The sequence below is a fragment of the Microtus ochrogaster genome, unplaced genomic scaffold (assembly GCF_000317375.1).
Source record: "Microtus ochrogaster isolate Prairie Vole_2 unplaced genomic scaffold, MicOch1.0 UNK31, whole genome shotgun sequence".
NCBI lineage: Eukaryota > Metazoa > Chordata > Mammalia > Rodentia > Cricetidae > Microtus > Microtus ochrogaster.
This window is the reverse complement of record NW_004949129.1, coordinates 1,147,639-1,161,268: the sequence shown is the minus strand read 5'-3', so window position 1 is coordinate 1,161,268 and position 13,630 is coordinate 1,147,639. Positions and strand designations below refer to the sequence as shown.

At 41.2% G+C, this 13,630-nt stretch overlaps 1 protein-coding gene across 5 annotated transcripts in view; it reads right to left on the bottom strand.

Moving 5' to 3' along the window:
- Positions 1-12,027, bottom strand: part of Smarce1 (SWI/SNF related, matrix associated, actin dependent regulator of chromatin, subfamily e, member 1) — a 23,775-nt gene extending 11,748 nt beyond the window's left edge. Inside the window, exons 1-7 of one of the 5 annotated variants that reach the window (XM_026789867.1) lie at positions 11,369-12,027; positions 9,469-9,520; positions 9,248-9,291; positions 5,957-6,061; positions 1,622-1,702; positions 528-659; positions 3-266 (exon numbers count right to left, since the gene is read on the bottom strand). In XM_026789867.1, coding sequence (XP_026645668.1) covers positions 3-266; positions 528-659; positions 1,622-1,702; positions 5,957-6,061; positions 9,248-9,291; positions 9,469-9,475 — 633 coding nt within the window. In that variant the 5' untranslated portion in view covers positions 9,476-9,520; positions 11,369-12,027. The remainder of the gene's footprint in view (positions 1-2; positions 267-527; positions 660-1,621; positions 1,703-5,956; positions 6,062-9,247; positions 9,292-9,468; positions 9,521-11,368) is intronic. The other 4 variants (XM_026789868.1, XM_026789870.1, XM_026789871.1 and 1 more) reach the window with 4 other exon arrangements.
- Positions 12,028-13,630: the final 1,603 nt, after the last annotated feature.

The window sequence follows — 13,630 nt, the reverse complement described above, 5'->3', positions numbered from 1 at the left end:
ACCACGCTCTCACTGAGGATCTCACTGATGAGGCGGTGGTTTCTCTGGAAACGGGCGGTAGCTGTATGCTTCATTGAAAAGCCGTCATCATAATCATCTGGATCCTCAGCAGGCTGAATGCTCATATAAGGTTCTCCTTTCTCCATGCGAGACTGTCTCTGTCGACTTTCTTCCTCTAACGCAGCTTCGGCACGACTTTTTGCATTAATATATGCAAGGTATGCAGGGGAATTGTGATAGGCCTTCATAGACTCATTGTACTCTATCTGAAATTGAAAGGGTGTTGGTGTTTTATAATGTACGTCCTACAGGCTACCATGTGCTGCCTCAGCCATCTGCACGAGGCAAAGCACGGTGACATGACAGTCATCTCTTTCTGAACAGAGAACACGAGGTTCAGACATTAGGTGAGTGGAGCTTGGTGGACACAACTTCAGTGCTGCCTCAGCTTTCTGGTCAAGCCTTATGTTTCTTTCACAAATAATAAAATGTTTTATTTATATTTAAATATTTTATTTATCCCCTACCTTTTCGGCTTCGTATTCGTTTAAATATTCTTGTTTCTCTTCATCAGTGAGATCTCGCCACATGCCACCAATAATCTTGCCAATTTCCCACAACTTTAGGTCAGGGTTGGAAGCCTTTACTTGGTCCCAGACCTTAAAAATCAACGGTTAAAAATTCAATATTAATGCCTAAGTATATAGTCATTTAAAAATACTCTATTATGGAACCCTTTAAATACAAACAAAGGCAGAGAAGACAGTATCAAACTAGCACGTACCAATCAGCCTGCTTCAAAACTGCCAACAGCTGGCTTATCTCATTTCATCTTTACCCTGGCAGATCTCATACACCATGTCATTTTACTCAAATACTTCAAATTGATAATTTAAGAACACCATTAATCACAGTACATGCTTACAGCAAATTAAGCAAACAATTTAAATATGTCTCTAACAGTTGTCTCTAACAGTTCAAGCAAATCTAGAAGAGTTAATTTGTATAATACAATGGCGTCATACTATCAAACACAGAAATAATAATTAGGATCAAAGTAATACTTTTACTATACTTACAAATTAATTCATTTTGTGCCCTTGGAATTGATCCTAAGGGCTCTGATGGCACATGTTTTACTACTGAGCTACACCTCAAACTTATTATTATTCTTAATAAAAATAAGATATTAATATATACAGTCTTGCATTCTCCTTTCTTTCTTTTTTTTCTTCAAGAAAGGGTTTCTCTGTAGCTTTGGAGTCTGTCCTGAGACTCGCTCTGTAGACCAGGCTGCCTTTGACCTTAACAGAAATCTGCCTGCCTCTGCCTCCCGAGTGCTGGGATTAAAGGCGTGCGCCACCATCACCTGGCACATTCTCCTTTCTACTTAACATTTTCCTCATGTCTTTCAATATTCTCTAAAACGTATTACTCATGGCTACAGACTAATCTGTTTAAAAGATATTAGCAGTTTATTTAACCATGCTCCTCTTCGATCTGAGTTCTGGAACTCTGAAACAGAATGAACCACTTAATCCTTCCCCCTATTTTGTGTAAGGACGACACCGAGCCTGTCTGCAGTGGCATGGAAGGCCATCTTCTGGTCCCCGGTACACACCTTTCTGCTGTACCTCATGTAGGGCATCAGCGGCTTATCTGGTGGCTTTGGAGGCTTTGGAATCGTGATACCAGATGACGCCTGTAAAAGAGTTAAACACATTCATTCTTCAATTGCTAGGAGCTCACCAGCACCTGAAAGAAAGCCCCTTAAAAATTCTAATGCGCCTTTCTTCTACTCGTCCATGGATACAAGATTATTATTTTCGCCAAAGAAAATAGATATCACTGTAAATTCAGAAATGTTTATATCAAAGGAAAATGACTTTAAACACATATAATATTTAATGTTTTACTTAGCAGTTTATTTCCACTGTTGGACAATCTGGCTGCAAAAATAAAGTATTATACATAATTCATACACTGAGAATGGAATTATATGCCAAACGCCTCACACTTAGGACATTACCTTTTATTTCCTCAGTAACTATTACGCATACAGTCAACGTTGGATATCTGCAGACTCTGAGCACTTACCATACGCACACTGCCTACAGGGGATCTCGTTATATTAGCAATGTACCCCAGAAAAATAACATAAAGACCACCTCCCACGTTAAAAAAAAATCACCAATAAGAAATAGGAGGTAACTAGAAACCTAGCAAATACATTTAAAAAGAAAATAAAATATGTCCTTTAGAAATAGATTTATTTCTCTTAAGGTTTTACATTAGATTGTAGTTTTGTTTCATGTCTCTGTAGTCTTGGGGCAGCGGTTTTCCTACAGTGGATCAAGTCACACTGTCCTTTCCTCATTAGCCGGCCACAAGGAAACGAGGAAGCGCGTTAGGTGCTGACACTGGCAGACCTTGCTCATGTTACTTTTGAGGCCCATTCCACAAAATTGCTTTTGTGGAAAAGAAATGAGGACAAGGAAGGACAGGATACAGAAAAAGGAAAATTAAAAAAAATATATATTTAAAGTGATTGGTCCTGTCTATGCGAGGCACAGGCAAGGAGACATCAGATGACTTCCAGCAGATGCCCCATATATAAAGCTGCCATTCCAAGGGCATCTAGTTCTGAACTTTTCTATCTCCTCTTCATATCTCCACACTGATGAAGGGGCCAGAATAAGAAGGAACATGCTCTATCAGACTTGGCTCTGACGTCGCGGGGGAAGGAACCCTGACACTGACTCACGGTCAGAACGGGGAGAGGACTGCTTGCTTCACTCTCATCACCAACACACAAACCAGCAAGTCCTTGCTGCTCGGACCCACAGACAGATGTGGTCTTAACCAGCAGTGGGAGGTGGAATGAAGTGAGACGTGCAGGCAGAACTGTCACAGCGGTTAGAGTAGCCAATCAGGGATGCAGGCACCACTGCGGGAGCCCTAAGAAGTCAGAGTCCTACACGGCTAACCTTTGCATGGAAAGTCTGCTTCCCAATACAGGACATGATTAGAAAACATTTCTAACCCAGTCCCAGACAAACTTTTGGAATACAAAGTGAGTGACAAACCAAAATAAAGTTGTGCCCATATTTGAAGGGACCAAAATACCGTTAACAAGTAAAAAGTCTAACACATTTACATTTCAAACTTTGGGTATACATTAAAACAGCTAAAAACCAAAGTTTTTAAATATTTTCTCAAATCTTTCAAAGAATCACATTTTAGAACATTAATAGATTTGCTAATTTACCTCCTTTCCAAAAAAAGGGACCCAAACAGAATTACAAATAAAAAACAAAACAAAACAACACAAAACAATACTTCCCCTACTCCCTAAGAATAATAAGTGAAATTCCAGTTGGCTTGGGGACCCTAAAGAAGTTTATCATCACATATCACCAATCTGCTTTATATCTCAGACTCCTTTCTAAATGTTCCAAACATTTTTCTACTCTGCACTGAGTGCGGTATTCCGTCCTTTCTTGTTAAGAGTCAACTAGGAACAGCTACTATGTGCTTGCTGTGCTGTGAATAAGAAAAACTGCAGTCGGCCCTGCTCTTTGGCTAAGTGGCCTAGGAGCACAATTTTGGAGAGCTCAACTCTGCCGTCGATGAGGACCTTTCCTTATCGCTATCAGGAAATCCACCTGTAGCACCGAGTCTCCACCTTTCCAATTTCTTTCTTCCCATTTGCAATGAATTGGAGGTGGGAAGCAAATACTTAGGCTTATAAAAACTGTTCTGATCTAAGAGTTAGGTCCTGGTCAATCTGTGGAGAAAGTCCATGATTTTGTGGTCGATTCATCTTTGTAGCACAAGAGAATTTTTTGTTATTTCTCAATTCTTAGCTGTTTCTCTGGCAAGGTCTTATTTAAGGATTTTCTTCTGGAGACTGGATTTCTACTAGCAAGAAGTAGGCTACTCTTAACACTCTATTTCAATCTGTTTACGATCCTGTATATTAGAGACTGTGAACCATCACCTGAACAAACCGATCAGGCATGGGCTGCACTCAAAGCTATCCTAATCCTCCAAAGGTACCTAATGCTTTATTATCTGAAAACAACCCACATGTTAAGACAGCTCTTGACTGCAGTTTCACAGAATCATTTCACCAAATCACTATGGTTATTTATAGAAAACAATTTACTCAACAGGAACATTGCTCACCAAGTAGTGCATCACTGGGGTCATTCTCTACAAACCCTTTTTATAAGCACCTGAGTCCCAAAACACTAAGTCAGACATACAAGAGAATGCAAGCCCTAGGGTTCCAGCAGTCTGTTCACACGTCAGTCTGGAGGTGATAGAACAAAAGGACAATAATACAAAGAAACAACTACAGAGAAGGCACACACCAAATTCACTCCTAACCCACTGAAGGCTAGAGCTCACTCTGCACTGAGTTCTCTACTCCCTAAGAGGGAAAGGGTTGAAAACATGCGACCAGCCGAGGTCCAGAAAGGAGTGAACTCTCCCTTTTCTAATCAGGTTTCTACTGAATGACCTTACTTTGTAACAACAGAGAGGCCTCACAGCTATCCACAAATTAAGAACTGGCTGTTTATACAAACCCAAAACCAAGTTATTCTAGGATCACAGCGACTACTGGCTCATCAGCATGGCTACAAAGAGCTTAAAGTATGGAGTGATTCAGAAATCATCATTCTTAATACCCATAAATAAAATTTCTGCATTAACACAAATGATCTAAAACTAATTCTGCTTACTATGTGAATTATAATGTTCTTTTTCATCCGATAACCTTGCCACTCATTACACTTGTGAAACAACACATTTAGGCCAAAGAAAAACATACACTGCTGCACATAGAAACTATGTGCACTGCACAATGCACACATAAACATATTTTTCAGAATCCTTTTCAGATACTGTGAAATACATATGGCACATAGAACTTGATATGCTTATGAAGTACAAATTATGCAGAAACAATGAAAAATTTAGACAAACAAAACCTATCATGCTAAGCAATGTGCTTACCAAGACAGACACACGGTTTGATAGTGACGAGTTTTCAACTATAGCTTTACTGCAGGGTGAGAGGCTTTGGTTTTGTTCTTTGAGTTACATTTCTTTTTTATGAAAACAGCAAATGAAAAACCAGATACTAAAAAGATTACAGCCATTCTGTGTTGTATATATTCTCACCATCACCACATTCTAATGGAGGTACTTGACTTTTGGATTTATTACCTTAATTTCCTTGGAGTTTAAAATAATTTAAAAATAAAAGCTTTGAAGTATCCAGTTTTGATTATCTTAGTTGAATCACTTAAATGAAAACACCCCAAATTTTAGGACCCATCTTTCTCACAACAGACTAGAAACAGACCTCCAGTTGTACTTATCTGACACCAAGAATTCAAGTTTTATTCTGAAATTCCTTGAGGTGACAGTAAAATCTTTTTCTGTGTTAAACTGGAAAGAAGCAAGTCTCAGATAGGTCAATCACTAAATCCAAAAGACAAATAGCTGAGTGCGGCAGTTTGGATGGGCAGGGCTGCCCGAAGTTTCTAGTCCAGATGAAGCCAGGTCTAGTCCAAGCATTCCTTAAGAAACTACATCCTTGAGAGTAACGCCACCAATTTACCTTAGACAACAAAAGACACTCTTCATGACATAAAGTATGTTAACCAAAAGAATTCGAGATTTGTTTACATAGATAGTATGAGCATTAAGTGTTTAAGGCTTAATCCCTATTGATCACCAAACAGAATGGATTTCTTTTCTTCTAAGTATATATCCAGACTGCACTTTTTTTTTTTTCCAGTGTAAGACTGTACAAAACAGTTGAAAAGTCAGGTTAAATTTTTTTTTAAATGGCTGTGCTTCTGATTCAAAAGGACCTAACTCTGGAGGCATTTCTGGTCAATTCCAGTTGTTTGCCGGAGGCTGTAATAGTTGATTCTCCTACCGTGACCCGGCTGTTGGTGCCCGGGTTCCCTCCCAGCCTGTAGTTGTTGTAGGCGAGATGACTGTATGGATTGTATCCCACAAACCCTGGTGTGCTGGGCATTTGCTGATGGAAACAAATGAGACAAAAACACGAATGAGAAATGAGCTCAAACGAGGAAAACACAGAAATGAAAAATGATCTGCAATATGGCATGCAAAAGCAACCTGAATTTAAACAAGCAATGATGTGTTGTAATTGTTCTTTTTGTTATTGTTGCAGAAATTAAGTTTTTTTTAATTGAGAAACCAGCCTGCAAGTATGTATGTGCATGCATGTGCATGTGAGATTGTGCATGTTTCTTCTCTTTCCCTCTTTTCCTTGGTGGGGGTTAAGGATGCTTGTGAGACAGAGTATGTTGTGTTTTGTTTCTGAGGAAGGCATCACACTGCAGTTTCAAACATCTACAACTACCATGGTCAACAGTATGAGATAAGAATTTGGCAATCTGTGATGTCTGAGATGGGAAAGCTTCAAGTATGATAAACTTTAAGTCTGAAAACACTACATGCAAACAAAACATGATTTATTGGACAGTTATGTGGATGCCACCAATGCACTCATTTACTAAAAACAAAAACAAATGGATCTGCTTTCAAAGACAGCTTTAAGTAATTTTATATGTGACAAATGAGAAGAGACTCAAATCGGGAGGCCAGGAATTGTCAGTAGGAAAGAACATATGCTGGATTCAATGGATGTCACATGCATGATTTCAAACAAGGACTTGTAAGAAATGCAGAGATTTCATACTGGGGTACTATCTGATCTTTAACCCAGTCATTCTCTCATAGGCTTTCTCTTCCATCTCTTCTTTGATCCATCTTCCATAGGTGATCATGCATTTAATTTTAATGGGAACTACGTCTTTTTAGTTGCCAGACTGGAACTTCTTTTTCATCTGATTTCCTGAAGGCTCTCAGCCTTTCCAAATACAACTGCTCGCTGCAGCGACAAAATTCTTGATTTTTGTGAATTATGTGTTGATAAAATCACAAATGGGTTCTTATGTAATTGTGGCCTTGTGGTTAATACAATGACATCCAATGTTCATAAAAATCAAGACAAAATGCGTTAAAAAATGTAGTAAAGAGAAACCAAAAATGTATAGTTTACTTAGTCAAACTCAATCATAGTAAGTGATAGCAATGTCATTTTTACATGCAATTAACATAGCTCTCCTTGATTACACAAGAGTACGCTTGACACATCCCCACTAGACTTTAGTCGTCACAAAATCAATGTCATTTCCTAAAACATGCCCTTGTACATATCCTTAGTATCCAAAGACATTCATTCAAGCAGGCAGCACATGTGATACTTTTTAGAGGAGAATAAAGTGATCAATTATAGCCCATAGTTAGAAAAGACGCAAATTAAGCATATTTAAGTAGCAAAACACAGATGAAATAGTAAAGGCACAAAAGAAGTGCATGTAACACATGGAGTGGTTCATCTGGGTGGTGGCTGTGGAGGGGTGGGTGGTGGTGATGGTGGGAAAAGCAATGGAGTAAAAAAAGAGAGAGAGAGCGGCTAACTCATTCTATATTCATTCTACTAGATGTTAGAATTCCTAGCTCCTGAATTTTGTGTGAAGATGTGAAATTATGGTACAAGGGACAAAAAAAGATCCTCTTCTTTGTATGAAACTCAGGAGGGGATCCAGTTTTTAAAACGTCTTTATTTCAAAAATAAATAGCAAGTTTGTTCATATAAACTACCGGAGGCACTATTTATATAAAAATGATACCTGGAGGCACTATTTATATAAAATGATACCTCCAAACACTGCATAAAGAATGAGAGTTCAATATGAATCAATAACGTGAGCAAATAGGGGATTTAAAAAAATGAAACTAGCATATGGTAATTATACCATTTCTAAAGTTGAAGGACCTAGTTATAGCTTTGAGGCTCTTCATCGCTCAACTCAATCTTTACACAGCCATGAGCATGTGATGGAGATGGTGGTAAGAATTATTCTTTAAGAAAGAAAATAATGAAGCACAAGACTTTACAGTCTACCAAAGTAACTTTATAGACTGTATCACATGAAGTGAACTTAAGAATGTATGATGCGCTTTTTAAAAAATCATCTCAGGAGAAACAAACTGCTTATAAATAACTAAAACGTTCACCTACAGGTTAGTAAATCAGACTAGTTACCTAATGGAGAAAACAAAATGACAAAGGAACTCATTAGTAATAAAAGGAGACTAGCCTGAAATTAGTTGGTAGAGGGATGGAAGGAAGAGCTAGCAGATATTAAAGAATTAATTTGGGGCTGGGCATGCTGCTAATCCCAGCATTTGGGAGGCCGAGGCAGAAGGATCACCATTTCGAAGCCAGCCTGGGCTACATAGAGACCCTGTCTCAAAACAAAACAAAAGAAATCAAAATAACCCTGACTCTGATTTTGTAGGATATGGTTATGCTAAGTGATTTTTGTTTTTTAAATGGTAAGAAAGCCATTTCAGCATATCAACAAGGGCCTGCACAGCTGCTGTGAAATCTGAATTGTGGACTGGACGATTATTTTACATGCTGATCAAGCAGGGCTAGAGCTTGCTGGGAGAAAACAGTTTCCACCACCAGACACTTTGAAACAGATCAGTAGGCCAATCGGCATTATTTATGGAGAAGAGCAAAATTCAGCAGCAAGTTCTGACCCACGGGTAATGAAATTCTTACTTGAGCAGCTTGAAAATAAGACTTATGATGAGTGTTGTTATCTTCAGAACTAAAAAGTTTATTTAATGTGAAAATTTTATATATACGACAAGAAAGTTTAATTAAAAAATCTGTGTTGCTGGGGCTCCAACCTGGGCCTTGCACATGCTAGGCGCGCGCTCTGCACTCAGCTATGTCCCTAGCCTTAGAGGGAGAGAAAAAACGTGATAACCAGGTGAAGGTTAGGGTTAAAAATCAACAACAGCAAAATGACAAATAATGCCAGAGCGAGCATCTAATCAACGCATAGACAGGGAAAACAAGGAAGAAGCGTTTCATTCATTTCCCGTTAGGAAAAAAACAGAGCACAGGAGGTTGGAAGCTCACATATGTAATTTTAGATGTTGGGTTTGGTTCAAAGTAGGATGAAAAGAATTATTTTATTTAGTAGGAAGTGCTGATTTTTAGCAGAATTTCCTATCTTGTGGCTGTAATGACTGAGTGATTGTCACTGGAAGACATCTGGGTTTTTGTATCAAGGCCAGACTTGGCTATTACATTAACAAGAAAATTAAAACTTACTGTTGCAGGAGCTGGGGTGGGAGGTGGGGCATAAGATGGTCTTTCTGTTTGAAAGAAAATAAATAACTTCTTGTAAACAACTGAGATATAATACTATGCAACAAAACTACCAATGGTCCTGTTTTGAAGAAAAAAAAAATGAGAGTAGTTTGGAATTCCCATTTGCTAGGGCATTAGTCTCGTATTAACACAGATTGATAAATATAAAAATTGAAACTTACTTGACATTTTGGAAGATTAAGTTCTCAGTTCCTTAAGAATGAATCTGAGACACTAAAATAAAAAAAAAGAAAAAAAAGAAAAAAAAAGAGAATCAAAACTCAGCAAGCATAAGAGAATGTTTTCCTAAAGAATAGGGTAGTTTGATTGGTATTGAGCAGAATTACATCACTATTAATTGCTAGTAATCAAGCCTTTTGCATATTTTTAACTAGTTCTTGTAATCATTTGGTTGATCAGAATTAAATGAATAAAGTTACTGGGAAATTTAGAGTTGTATTAGAAATGGATCTTTGAGTTTTTGCTTATGATATCGAGCCACGTCTTGTATGGAAAACATTTTGCTGATGCCATGCAAACGTTTGCTTAGACTGGTAAAAAAAAACAATGACAATAGAATGGGATGTATTATCAGGGTGACCCCAACAAGGCCTACCAGACGCTGACCAATCCCCAACCAGCAGCTCTGCTTTTTTTAGGGGCCATCTTTTATTGAGACAGAGCAAAAGCCTATTTCCTGGAAACAGTGTGAAAGATAATTTGGTATGATAACGACTTTTACGTTCTCTTCTGTTGGTAAACAGTTTCCTAAGTGAGGGAACATATTTTCAGAGTCTACTGGAATGACTCTTATTGGTCCTTTAGAGCCCATTTCAGACATTACTCAGGTACTTTCCTGATAAATTATCTGGGCAGAACAACTGCATCTTCTCTGTATTCTTATCTGGTTACAAAGATCAATGGCATCTTCCCTTACACGATAGGCCAATATGGCTCGCTTTTGTCTTGAAAGAGAGGAGGGATGGTCTAATTTATTATTGTATCGCTCAAACCTAGCTCAATTCTTCACGGATTTGGTCCTAGTACTACCAGCTCACAACATGGACAGATGTGAGCCCGCTCCTTATTCAACACACACTACAAACGGTAATGATGAAAATTCATTTTTAGAAAGGTGAATAAACTATGCTTACTGGAGTCCTTTCACCCATCGCTACGTACAACACTTAAACATACTTCTAGTCTTCATTTTAGGAAAATGCCTCACATCATCGGGGTAAGAGTTCTGATATGGGAACTCAAGTTTCTCAGCCCAGGCCTCTCTTTTCTTCCATCAACACCCAGTAGGCCTTGCTGTGGGGAGCCCCGACAGAAACTGTAACAGGGTCCCTGGTCCCTTACACTTCAAGGCTAACAACTGATTGCTCTCCCGTAACTCGTAGGAGAGGATCTAACCCTAGTGCCTGGCATGGAACTCAGTATCTGATGAATATTTAATCACCTTTACAAGGTAGGCTTATCACACAGTCTCGCTCACTATTCACAACGACCCTACCAGACACGTACGGCTGTCCTCATTTTACTTTACAAACCAAGAAACAGTCTCAGGGCCATTAGGATAGTGACTAAAGCCGTAGGCCCAGAACTGCCAGGGGTGGGTTTAAACCCAACCCACGCCGTCTCTGAGTTCACTCCTCACTCCAGGCCACCTCGGAAGTCTTTAGGTCGCTGCCTGAACCAAAAAGGGAACCACTTTCCAGGTGGGTGAGGGCCCCCCGCTGGCCTTGCTCGGAGGGCTTCCCGAGGTTCCCACCCCCTGAATTTGTGGCCAAGGTTGAGCTTTTCTGACAACTTCCCCGCAGGGGGGTGTGCATCCGTGCTCGGCCAGCGTCCGAGGTCCAGCGGAAAGGGAAAAGTGGCGCCTCGGAAGAGCTGTCCCGGATGGGGCTTTCTTGTGACCCCGCCGCCGCTAGGCCTCACAGAGGCCGCACTGGCCCTAGTTCCCGCCTCGGAGCTGAGCCCGACCCCCAGCACCCCGCGGGAACTCGGGGTCCCGCCAAGCCGACACACCACGGTCCACCACCCTCCCCGACCGGGTCGGACCCACTTGGAAACACTCACCCGCGGGCCGAAAAGGCGCCCGCAGCTCTGGCTTCGCTTCCCTTTGTCCCGCGCTCGCCCCGCCCCTCGCGCCGGAGCTTCCGCGCTCGCACTTTCCACACGCTCCGGGATTTCTCTGCGGGCCGCAGCCGGCTCTCTTCAGACGAATAGCCCTTCCCGTAAAGACGTGGCGAGGCTTAGTGCAGCCGAGGATTTTTTTTTCAGGCTCTCCAGTTTCCTCAGAACTCTTCCAATTCGGATCCTATCCCAGCCGGGCGCCGATTCGTCACGGCGAGGAGGGCGGAGAAGGCCGGGCCGCGTTGCGGGCCCTGGTTCGCGGCCGGGCGGCAGGAACTGCGCCGCCGGGAGTGCGGCAGGGATCCACCGAGGCGGTGGTGTCACTGTGTGAGACCCTCGCCGGGCGAAGGCACGCCGGAGCCTCTGCTGGGAGAGGGCGGGACGCAGCTCCCGCACCCCGGCGATCCCCTTCGCTGTGGTCCTCAGTACGCCGCCGCTGCAGGCTGGAGGCGGGGAGGACTCGGGTCGCCGCGTTTAGGTTCTCGCCGGCGCCCAGCGGGACTCCCTGCCTCAGAAGCCTCAGCGAAAAGCAACACGGGAGTTTTGTAGTTTTCTAGATGCTTCTAGAGATTGAGTGATGGCGATGGGTGTCCGAGCCTAGGGTCCGCAGCTGTCAGCTCACTCTCGCCAGGTCGCATACCTGGGACAATTTACATGTCTTTCCAGGAGAACCAATTCCGATTAGCCTCACCTGCCTGCAGATAGCCAGCTCAACTGTTTGTGATGCCTTCCCAGGCTCTTTGTAGTCCTGTGTCTTGATACCCTCTATATGGGACTGGGCCATCTGTACTACTGGAAAGTCTTGAAAGCAAAGGTTCAGACATCCGAACTGGACAATTTCATAATTACCAGTGTTTTCTAAGGACTACTTTCATAATTAGGTGTTCAGCTAGTGTGTGTAGAGGCACCTTTCTGGACCATTCCAAGGCTCATTTTATTAATTCCGATTAGATGACCCGTGGTTATCTAAGGGCAGTGTTAGCATTTAGAGAAACTGGTTGAATTCTGGGGCTACCCGTCGGCCCTGCAGAGCAGGGATAAGTGATAATACTGTCCAGTTCTTCCATCACCCAATATTTTCATACCCATGAGTAGAAATTAATGAAATGAAAGAGCGCATTGAAAGCAAAGACTAAAGAGAGTTTGGCGGAAGAATGAGTGGTATGAGAGAATGTATCTGGAATTGGTTTTAGCATAAAAAGCATCCAGAAGGTGAATGTAGGACCCGCAAAGTCACATCAGGGACCCAGTATCCTCTTTCTTTGATCTGCTCAGCAACTCAGGGAAGTCTTGATACTTCCCTGCCTTAACGATTGTAGGATGCAGTGGTAGAAAAGGAAGTGGAGTCGCACCGTGCTGTGGTGTGTGTGTGTGTGTGTGTGTGTGTGTGTGTGATCACATAACTATATGAACACAACATGTTCAGTTCAGTTAGTGTTCCTGTCACATGATCTCAGAGCTGACCTTTTGGTATTGGATAACCCGTTAGGGCGTTTGTCCCTGGGAAGGACTTCCTCTTGCTCTCAGCATTCCTTGGTTGCCTGTAGTTCATTGTCTAGGCGTGGGGATATTTGATATCTTGAACAATGGGTGATTTATTTAGATGCTTATTATCTGTGAAATTAACGGATGGTGATCTTGTTATTCCCCTTTGGTTCTTCCTCTAGATCTTAAAATTTCAAAAAATGTAGAAAGGGGGCTATCAAGATGGCTTAGCTGGTAAAGGTGCCTGCTTCATAGCTTGACCACTGGAGTTCGAGCCTCAGGATCCACCCATATGGAAGGAGAGAACCAACCCCTGCAAATTGTCCTCTGACCTCCACATGCTCACATGCAGACAGAGAAATGCAATAACATCACATATATACAATAGATAAAAAGATCATTTTCAAATAATTTATTTTAAACTTTAATAGAAAAATAATTTCTTTTTCTTTCGATATCACTTGTACTTCAAAGACTGTCATGTCAGAATAGTAAAAATTGGGTACTTTACCAGGAAGGAATAATTTTCTGAAATAATTGAGTTTAAAATAGCCATTATGCTTTGAGTTACTGCTTAATCATTGTCAGTTATGATTTTCCTCACAAATTCTTTACTTCCAGAGTCTGTTTTCATTAAGTAGAATTGTACATTTGAGTATCCTTGCTGGATACTTCAGTGTGCATATTCAAGCAGCTGTGAGGCGGGGAAGTGTACCTCGA